The sequence below is a fragment of the Mus musculus genome, chromosome 7 (assembly GCF_000001635.26).
Source record: "Mus musculus strain C57BL/6J chromosome 7, GRCm38.p6 C57BL/6J".
Lineage (NCBI taxonomy): Eukaryota > Metazoa > Chordata > Mammalia > Rodentia > Muridae > Mus > Mus musculus.
In genome coordinates, this window is record NC_000073.6 from 131,443,065 (window position 1) to 131,454,082 (window position 11,018).

Sequence of the window (11,018 nt, forward strand, 5' to 3'; positions counted from 1 at the left end):
TCCTTAGCTTATACTACCCCTAACTGCTGTTGTAGGCCTCAGCCAAGCTGTTTCCTCACAACAGTTTTCCTGACAGGCTCTTCTGCTCTCTGCAGCTTATAAAATCTGTGTCAAGTGTTTTAAAGTCTCTCTAAATGATCACAAGGACCGGAAGGGTAGTGTCTGTCTTCCCCCACCTTCAGTAACTACCTGCTAAGAAATGGTGCCTGTTGGCATGCGTGTGCTTATGAACAAGTCTGGTTTCTTTTTCAAAAAATAAAAAATCTATGATTTAATGGGGAATTTTAGAGAAATAACTGCAGCCCTTCCACTTGCTAACAGTGAATGTGTGCTCCTAAAAATGTCACTCCAAGGCTCACCTTGTACAAAGTTCTGGTCTATAGCCTGCTCCCTGCCTTTGGTAGGTCGCTGGGCTAACAACAAGCAAGTGCATCGAGTGGATGGGAGGGGTCGGCTACACCAAAGATTACCCTGTGGAGAAATTCTTCCGAGATGCCAAGATCGGTAAGCAGGCTTTCCATGGTCTCCTGTTTTATTTGCCACTGTGGGTATTTGGGCTATTGTGTTTGTCGATTTTATATTACTGCTACTTAGGTAAAAGCATTTTAATCTCTACAGAATGTTTATTGACTTTTCGTGGCTGGATTTCTTCCTTCTTCCTATCAGAAAAATGAATTTATATTTCTAAAAACATCAAATTGACTCTTAAAATGCCTCCGTAGACCTTTTAAGAGAACTGCGACAAAATGCGCTATCTTCATTTTCCTGTTACAGAAGTTGTTGGTATTTACCATTCCTGGAGTCTAATACTGCTCTTTGAAGTATGGTTCTAATTTCAGAAGGCAGCTTCCTCATCATGCCTGAGTGCTCCAGTGCTCCACCAGCAGCGAGGAGAGCAAACGGCAGGCAGCCCTGAAAGCTGCTGGGTCCGTAGAAGCAGCTGGGCTTGCACACTGATGCTCAAAGAGCCAAGTCCTCGTCTGTTCAAAGCTGGTGTTAGTGGGCTGCAGATCAAATGGGAAACTGTTACCCTGTCAGAATCACTTTAGAAACTGAATCCTGTTACTGAGAGCAAGTGCAGGGGTGCTTGGTGTCTTCCATACTCATCTCTGTGCGGTTCTCTTCAGCTGTGGGCACACTCCTAATTGTCCCATTTCTCCCTGTTGTTTAAGGTACAATATATGAAGGAGCTTCCAACATCCAGCTGAACACCATCGCCAAGCACATCGATGCAGAGTACTGATGACTGTGGGATGGGCCCTCTGCGTCACTGACAAACCATTTCCAGCTGCTGTGCCTTATTGAGCAGGGTCTAGAGCAGTGCAGGGCTTCCTTGGACTTCCCTTGTCCTGGTCTCAGGCCTGGATTTTGTTCCTGTCTCTTTCCAATCTACTCTAAGTCTATTTCTAAGCTTCTGAACGCATATTTCTCATCCTAGTTGCAGAGTATACAAAAGTTTCACTCTAGCAGCATTTGGGAAGAAGAAACCATTTGAGGTATTGGTATTGCTGACAGAAATAGTCACTTTATATTCCTACTAAATCTTTGTACTGTGGTATGAGCCAGAGGAGCGTTTGTTACACTTGGCAATTTTTATTCAATACTTTATAGATTCAGTGGTAAGTGGCTAAACAAGGTAGAAGCTGATAAAATTTATTTGGAAAAATCTAGAATCTTAGTTCTAAATATCAAAAATAGTAGAAAATAAAAAGTGTAGCTTGTAGGCCATATAATTGACAATAACAAAAAGTCCCAAATGTTATTTTAACCAACAAAAGGAGTATGTTTGGCTGCTATAATTGAACTATATGAAAGATGTATTATGTGGTGGCTTTTAGCAGCCCATTTAAAAAACATGTCCCTGTATTAGTTTTCAACTATAAAGTTTAAGTAATTTGGCCTAATCATCTGAAAATAATTTATTAGATCATGCACTATTTTTTGGTAGTATGATTTATTTCTGTATTTTAATTGAGTATTTTCCCTCAAACTTGGTTATTGGACTTTATCCTAAATAGTAATTAATTGAGAAATTCAATTTTGGTTTTCAAAATTGATTCTTAAGAGAAATATACCCCCATAAGAAAATAATATCACAATCTCATAAGGATAGGGAATGGAGACTTGGTAGTCTGAAAACATACATTCAGTATAAATATATGTAGTCATTTATATAGTATATTAGATAATTTTATATTTGTGAAGACAAAGATCTATGTTTTACAATGTAAATGAAAAACAGGCAAAGCCTAATCAGATATCCAGCTGGTGAAGCCATTGATCAGTGTTAGGGATTTACAGTCGGGAGAAGACGCTCTAGTTGCAGACCCTGAGTCCCCTGGAGAGAGAAGTAGACAGTAGACAAACGAGTCGCACATTTCCAGAGGAAACATCACAAGTTAGATGTGAAAAATGCCCGAGGCTCACGCAGTTGCTGGAAATAATCGTTACTTCTAGATAGAAAGTATTTTGGTGCTTTTGCAAAAGGATAATGTTTATTAAGAAACTTGACATTTTCTAGGTAATTTTGCTTTGCACAGTTAATGTTTATTGAGCTAAATTAATTTCCACAATGCAAATCATAGTTAAATATGCAAGGTTGTATAAATACAGTTGAAATAGGAATTACATTAAAACAGTAGGAAGAAATAAAACAAATTTAGACCTTGAATCCAAAGAGATAAGGTCTACTTGACTTTCAAATGGGGGAAATGATGAAAGGCCTCACCCAGTCTCAGAACAGACAGATGAGTGTGATAAGAAAGGAAGGGGTGGATGCAGACCCTGACAGGGCAGACACCTTCCACTCCTGTAATAATGGGAAAGAGCAGGGCTTAGAGATGATGCAGCCGCGGGAGTCAGGATGAGTAAACAGCCTGCCCTCCTTTCCTAGACTCATGGCAATCCTCCTGCTTCATGTGTAACCTGGGCTGGCCGCAGATTCATGGCAATCCTGCTTTCAGGCTTCCAGTGCTGAGATTTTATGTCTGCACCCCAGCTCCCATTTCTGACTTGTTGATTTTGAAGTCATGCCCACGATTACAGCTTTGTCAATTATTCTCATTTATTTCTATTTGTTTTGCTCTATGTAGTTCCCAGTTATGTTTTTAGGGGTAATAAAGTTCATGGCTGTTGGATCATCTTGGAGAATTCTCCCTTTTTATGAGATATTCTTTAAAATTAGTTTTGTCTTTATTTCAGTTTTGTTAAATATACAGTTATTCCTATTTTTGTTTTTATAGCATTTGCAGTCTTTTCCCATAACTCCAACTTTCTTGCTTTAAATATTTTCAACTTCATGTAGCTAGGATTTAAACTTTCCTTTTACCTCATCCTTAGTCATCAGGACAGAAGGAAAGAAACTTCCCCCAAGTCTCTAGACCAAGAACGAGGTGCCTGCTTTAAATTGAGTGAGTGAGCTATGACTTGGGCCAAATCCAGTGTACCTTCTATCCACACTGCCTATTTTTGTCACAGCCTATAACAGGTTTCTGTGCTATAAATGGGTAGTAAAATGCATGACATAGCTTCAAATAAGAACAGGTTTCTGTTTAAGCAGTATGTAAATAACACAATGTCTTTGACGTTGACTTTTGCTACAAAGCCTAAAATATTTACCTTTTGGCCCTTTAAGGAAAAGGTGTCCATTCAATGACTACCTCTGTGTCAGATTTCTCTTAAGGGGTTAATCTGTCAAACCATCAGGGCAGAATACCAAAATACAAATTGACAATGAGCTATACTCACTCTTGATTTTATTTGTAATTCTACTCGCTCCCTCCCTCCCTCTACAAACACATTCTTATCCTCATCCTGAAAAACTGAATTTCCTGCTGGGTGGTGGTGGCTCACACCTTTAATCCCATTACTTGGGAGACAGAGGAAGGCAGATCTCTGTGAGTTCAAGGCCAACCTGGTCTACAGAATGAGTTCTCTGACAGCTAAGGCTACTCAGAGAAATCTATTGTCTCAAGATAAGAAAACAAACAAACAAAAAACTGAAATTTCCCAGCTTGTTGTGGTGGCACAGGGTCGTAATCTTAGCAGTCAGGAGACTAAGACAGGAATATTATAAATTTGAATCCAACTGACCTCAACCCCATTTCACAAAACTTTCTAAATTCCTGTGAGCCACTGCTGTGCAGGTCTGGAAATGGACTGTGGCTGCCTTATCTCCAGTAGCCCCTCATCCATCCTTATATCCTCTCTCTCAATCCCTGTTTGTCGGCTTTCACTTTTGTGGCTGAGTTTCAATGCCTAAGTCCTCCTTGTTACCCTGAATTGGTACTCTGCTCTATCTATCCCAACTGTGATTTCAGATGGCCTTCCTGGAAGCCTTGCTCTGCCGGAGGCCTCTTCTCCTTGACTGGCTTCTTCTCCCTTCAGTGACCACTTCCATCCTGATGCTGCCCATGTATCCCACTTTTCTTTCCAACTGGCTGCACTATCCTCTAGAGCAGTGAGGATATCCCTTCCCCCTTCTCCCTGCTCACCAGCCCACCCACTCCTGCTTCCTGGCCCTGGAATCCCACCAGCAGTAGAGGGGTGTTTCTCTTCCACCTCCTTGCCAACATCTGCTGTCACCTGAGTTTTTGATCTTAGCCATTCTGACTGGTGTGAGGTGGAATCTCAGAGTTGTTTTGATTCGCATTTCCCTGATAACTAAGGATGTTAAACATTATTTTAGGTTCTTCTCAGCCATTTGGTATTCCTCAGTTGAGAATTCTTTGTTTAGCTCTGTACCCCATTTTTTAATAGGGTTATTTGGTTTTCTGGAGTCCAACTTCTTGAGCTCTTTGTATATATTGGATATTAGCCCTCTATCAGATTTAGATCTTTGGAAAAGATCTTTCCCCAGTCTGTTGGTTGCCGTTTTGTCTTGACAGTGCCCTTTGCCTTACAGAAGCTTAGTCATTCTGCAGAGAGCCCAGCAGGCTTTGGAAATTTGAGTTGAAGTGCCAGAGAATTGAGGCAGAAAACCTCACATGAAGCCTTTAGTAAGGGTGGGATGATCTAGAATGCTTTTCAAAAGGCTCATTTCTAGAGCCAAGAGTCCTCTGGTTGGGCCTCAGGCCTGGCAATCTGTCTCTTTAGAAGCCTCCCTAAGAACTTCATCAAACTAGGGCTGGAAAAGGGTTCTCAAAACAACTCTTATCCCAAAGACCCCTTTTTCTGTTTCTATCCCAGTGTCACCCACGAAAACTTGCTCAGTAAAGCCTAGGGCTCCCTGCCATCCTGCCTGCCTGAGGAAGAGAAAGGGAACTTTCTCTACATGTTCTCAGAGTTCATCACTGATGCCCATTTCCATCCCAAAGACCTTCTGGGAAGACATATACCTACTGCTTTCCTAGGTCCGTGCAACCAACGCTGTCAGGGGCCATCTACTCACCTTACTTCCACCCCCATAAGTGAGGCTCCATGGCGCTTCCTTTGCCTTCTTACCAAGAGAGCCTGTGAGGAGGAGGATGCTAGGATGTGACATCAGACAGAATAGTGTTGTACCCGTGGAGGACTAGGAGTCAGAGGGCTCATCCAGCCTAGTGGTCAGCCCCAGTACAATAGTTGTACAGTTCCTTTAATATGCCATCTTTCCCAGACACAGGCTTAAATACACTTATTGATGAGTGCTGTGCTCATTTTCAAATGTGTTTAATAATGCCCTCACTTGCCCAGTGGGCATGAAATCCTGGGAATTATTCAGGTTGAAATGTATTAACATGAAAGGTTGCTAGATATAGAAAAGTGTATGCTTGAAGTCCTGCTGGAAAAGCAGAGGTGGGGAGATTATAGGTTTTGAGCCATCCTGGACTAAAAGCAAGTTCCAAGGCAGTCTGAGTTCATAGACCCTGCAGAAAAAGAAGAAAGGAAGGATGGTGGGAATTAAAAAAAAAAAAAAAAGACATGGACCTTATGTTTAGTTTTGAATGCTGTGTTAAAGGGACTTAGATTGTCAGTGTCTGTGTTCTCGCAAGTCACCTTGGTATGGGCAGGGTGCTGCCTGGGCTAGCACTCTTTTTAACTCAGTTGACCCTGAGTTGACACATCTTTACCTTGTTCCCACTGATTTTTTTCCTTCTTAGTCTGTAATTTCTACAGGACCTCAGCAACCAGGATGATCTCTGGAAGAACAAACATTTCAGAACAAGCTGGCCCCAGCATCTCTGGCTACTAGCATAGAGGATGACGGAGCTTGGTCTGAATGAAACTGGATGCAGAAGTCTGAATGCCAGGGCAGCAGCCCGCTGCTCCATTCTAGGAAAGCATTGCACATTCTAGGCAAAGGGCAGAACATCCCGCTGGCATTTCAAATAGCTCTTGAAAGGCAGCCCTCATCCATTCTTGTTCATGTCCAGCAGGGTTCAGCAGGAGCAGGCAGTGCCCTTGTGTTCGGGGTTAATTGGTTCTTTGGTTTGAGGCTTTTATGTCGTTTCTCTCAAGATCCACCTCTTACTCTTCAGCCGCTGTCCTATTCGCTTGACTTCTAAAAAAAAATGGTCTCCAATTCCTGAATTCCTGTACCATCTTAGGACTTCAGTTTGTGGTTTCCCCTCCAGGGCCACCTGGTCACTTCAGCAGAGGACACCTGAGGTCTCCATTCTCTCTGAGGTCTTGCATTCCTGGCCTAGAGCTAGCAGGTGACTCTCAGTCCCATGAATGGGCTTATTCTTTCTAGCTTTTATATTCAGAATTCTGCTGCCACATTTCTTATATCTAATATAATCTTTCCATGTACCCATGGTCCAGGGTACTTTTTTTTTTTTTCAAAATAATTTAAGGTGTAATTGGGGGCAGGAGCTGAAGGCTGAGCAGTCAAGAACGTCTGCTGTCCTTGCAAAGGACCAGGGTCTGGTTCCTTTTTTTTTTTTTTTTTTTGGTTTTTCGAGACAGGATTTCTCTGTATTGCCCTGGATGTCCTGGAACTCACTTTGTAGACCAGGCTGGCCTTGAACTCAGAAATCCGCCTGCCTCTGCTTCCCAGGTGCTGGGATTAAAGGCGTGCGCCACCACAGCCAGCAAGGGTCTGGTTTCTAATACCTCAGGGCATCTCACAGCCTCCTCGAACTCCAGCTACAGGAAACCTGATGCCCTCTTCCAGCCTCTGCAGGTACTTGCATATGTACAGTGCACTGTACATACACTCAAGGACACAAATATACATAAAATGTAAATAATACATGTTTTCTTCTAAAGCATTTAAAGTTATAAATTATTTACACAAAACTAATTGTTAAAATGTCACTTTGGAAATTTTAACTAAATGTTATGACTTTTTATTAAAAATAAGAAAAAGAAGACCCTTTCACAGACTTGGGGTTCAATGCCCATAAGTGAATGTAGAGAATTCATGTGACATTCTGTGTGTGTTACCATGAGGCCTCGATTATGTTTCAAATTTAAGAGAGAGTGGTACAAATTAGCAATACTTCAAGCTATTGCTCAACTGCTGTATGAAGCTGTTCCAGAGCCATGCCTATTCCAGGAAGCCTCTGGAGCTGCCCATCAGCACACAGAAGAGAAGACAGGAAAGACGAGCTCAGTGCCCCAGCAGTAATGACTGGTTATACAAGAATCTGGTCCTCTCGCGTCATCTGAGGGGAGGGCTTGACAGGTTTGTAATCTGTCTCCTGGCTAAGACAATCTTCCTCACGACTGGAGGAGCCTAATCTTCTGATGGTGGCTTCCCCTGATGTTTTTATGTCTGGGTGTAACCTCCTTTTGCGTTGCTCTTTGGGGACAAGGCAGATGGGGGAACTACAGTGATTTGAAAGGTGTTAGGCGTCAGAATGATATTTAGGTTCCAGGCCAAGCTGTGCTGCCCTGAAGGATGGAGTCCCAGTGCATACATTTGCTATGTGTTTGTTTATGGAATTCAGGCCAGGGGCAGCCTAAGATCAGAACTCTCTTCCCCAGGTCTAAGAGCAGTTATCACACTGATAATTTTTGAGGAAAATTGTGTAGGATTCATTCTGAAAAGATCTGACTGATGGCTGGAATCTTTGGACTAATGACTTAAAATTTTGTCTTTTCATTATTTTTTTTTTCTTTTTCTCTTTGAGGCTGGAGAGGTAACCCAGAAAAACAAATGACACTTCTCTCTTTTTGGAGGCTCCTAGCTCCAAATCTTCAGGTGTGAATGCATAGCTTGTAGTAACTCCGGAAATCAGGATAAGGGGCTTGGGGAGCAATAGAGAGGAGAATAGCAGGCAACAACAAATCTAATCAAGGAAATAGGAAAGGGGGGGGGCTCCTTAGGGAGGAGGAGGGGCGTAAATGCAGAAGAAGGGGGAGAATAGAAGGGAGTGGCAAGATACAAGTGATCTGACGGGGCAGTGGGAGGAGATGGGTTCTTTAGGGAAGGGTGAAGGATGTAAGTAAAGAGCAGATCGGAGTCAAGTAGCAATAAGAATATTTGAAGTCACAAGGAATTATTCTCTTAACTATTTACAAAAAAAAAAAAACCCTGTAATACACATAGCTTTGTCTGTAAATATACATACAATTTTAATAAACATTTCTCATCTGGGCTGATGGTGGTCCCTCTAAGAGCCAAAGACTAACAAAAACCCCAATATCAGATATGAGAAGCCCTCTTTTGAGTTGTTGAACACAGCTGTCCAAGAGACTCCCAAACATAAAGCCTATTGCTGTGGTCCTTAGTTACCCCCAGAGGTAGAAGCTAAGTCCCCGTTGCTTTAGAAACAGGGCCCAGAGAGCCCTAGGCCAGAACTGATCTCAATGCCCCCTTCCCTAGGGACTAGCTTTCATTGGGCAAGAAGGTATCATGCAAGTTTGCAAAAGCACCTATGAACCACATCAACAGCCAGCTTGGCATGATGACGCTGAGGGTGCAGTAGTAAGGCACACATGCCTTATAGGTAACCAACAGCTCTTTAATTGGATTTAAGACCCACTCAATAAGAGGAATAACAGTAGAAGCCATGGTTACCAGAAGATAATCTATGACCACAAGTTTATCCCTAATGACCATATTCCTAATGGCAATCTGTAAACATTCATTTGCCCTTTGTACCTACAGATAAGTGTGGTTTTCTCTTCACTCCTCATAAATAAAACTTCTCTTTGCAATAGATGAAAACAGCTACAGAAAACCACAACTGGTTAAAATCCAGAGTTGTGGGAAGGCAGAGGACTTCCTCCAGGCCACCCAGCCTTTTGGCACACACCTCAGGCACCGCTACAGTGAACAATTCATGATGGAGAGGTGGGAAAGATAAGAACCCGAAACAGTGGAGAGAGGCAGACCTGGAGATGGGACCAGGCTGATCTTAGGCTGATGTCACTGCTACCTGAGGCCATAGTGATATCCATATCCGTGCTGCTGTTGAGGACCAAGGCTGGGTCCACGGTGCTACCACAGCTAGGGTCTGGGTTGATGTCCATATCCTGTTTTACCACTGAAGGCCACATGATGTCTATGGTCTGTCTCTGCTGCAGCATGAAACCACGTTGATTGACGTCTGCGGACCAGGCCACTGCTTGGGACCATATTGATCTGAGTAACTCGAGGCCCATGATGATGTCTGTGATCTAAGCTGCCTCTGGGGGTCTTATCTAGGTCTGTGGGCCTATTGCAGCTGGGGCTGTGTTTATGGTCTGTACTGTCATCAGAAACCATATGGAAGCTCATAATTGGTGGTCCCATTGACTGTAAACAACAGGAAGCTATTTTTGCCACGATACTGATGATTACAGATGCATAATTGAGATAGAGGAACGTGAAAGACTTCTGTGACAACCCCTACTCCCACCCAACCTCCCCCCCTCCCAAAGTAGCAGCCTTAACAGGAAACCATCAAAGAGAACTCTTAAAAAGTATGATGAGGATACTGAAATTAGCTGTCCACAATTGATGGCTTCTGCATGGGATAGGGGTAGGGTGTCTCTTTAAGGGGCAGGTCACTTAGAGTTTGGCCATACTCCAGTGAGTATGTAGATAACACAAATTGGACTTCTTAAAATTTAATATTTTTATTTTCTTTTGGGGGGAGGTCACAATGGTGGGACAGACATGGAAGGACTGGGCAATGAGTGTGAGTGGGGTGCATGATATGAAGTTCCCAAAGATTCGATAAAAATATTATGTTGAAGAAAAATGCAGATTTGTGAAGCACAGTCCCAGTGGATGTATCTATGACACTTCCACTCCTTAGGCTCAGGAAACATTGCAGAAGAGTGTGTGGGAAGATTGTAAGAGCCAGAGGATCAGGGAGTTTACCGTCTCTTAGTAATATCAGAAGCTACACCCACACAGTCTCATCAACATGACTGCCTAAATGTGAACTGAAGAGCAAGACACCAAAGAAGATTCCAAAGAGGACTGAGGACAGCCTCAACCCTTTTCAAAACTACAGGCAACTAAGGAAAGCTAGGAATGGGAGAGGTGGTCTTCCCTAGGGAAAAGCACACCAACTAGTTGTCCAGTACCAAACAGTCAGCCCTGAAAATGTGTAGCATTATATGGCCTGTGAACAGTTATATTTAGGTACACACACACACACACACACACACAAATGCATGCAGTAACATTTTAAAAGTAGCCGTGAGTTCGAAGGAGAGTGGGGAAGGGTATAATGGGAGAGTTTGGAGGCAGGAAAGGGAAAGGAGAAATGTAATTAAATTATAATCTCGAAGAGAAAAAGAAGATAGAGAGATAGCTTGGTGGCTAAGAGCACTAGCTGTTCATTCAGGGAGGCTCAGTTCCCAGCACCCGCATGATGACTCACAACCATGTCACAACTCCAGTTCTAGAGGAGTACACACCATTTTCCCTCCTTGGCTGGCACCAAGCATGTATGTGACACACAAATACATGCAGGCAAAACATCTATACACATAAAAATATTTTTTTTTAAAAAAAGTGCCTGTTATACCTTGTTCTAGAAATCCTAGCTAGTTCAGTAAGATAAGAAAGGGGAAAAGGTATACTTACTAGGAAGGAAGAAACAGCAAATCTTTTTGTTCACAGGTATGTAATTATGTAGTTATTTCTTCATAAA

At 42.6% G+C, this 11,018-nt stretch overlaps 1 protein-coding gene across 2 annotated transcripts in view; it reads left to right on the plus strand.

Moving 5' to 3' along the window:
* Acadsb (acyl-Coenzyme A dehydrogenase, short/branched chain) overlaps nt 1–3,147 on the plus strand; it is a 35,611-nt gene extending 32,464 nt beyond the window's left edge. Inside the window, exons 10-11 of one of the 2 annotated variants that reach the window (XR_003946541.1) lie at nt 405–504; nt 1,173–3,142. Coding sequence is in view for 1 of the 2 variants with exons in the window: in NM_025826.4 (NP_080102.1) it covers nt 405–504; nt 1,173–1,243 (171 nt within the window). In the remaining variant the exon portion in view is untranslated. Of the gene's footprint in view, nt 1–404; nt 505–1,172 lie in introns of both variants that reach the window. The other variant, NM_025826.4, reaches the window with a different exon arrangement.
* The last annotated feature ends 7,871 nt before the right edge of the window (nt 3,148–11,018 follow it).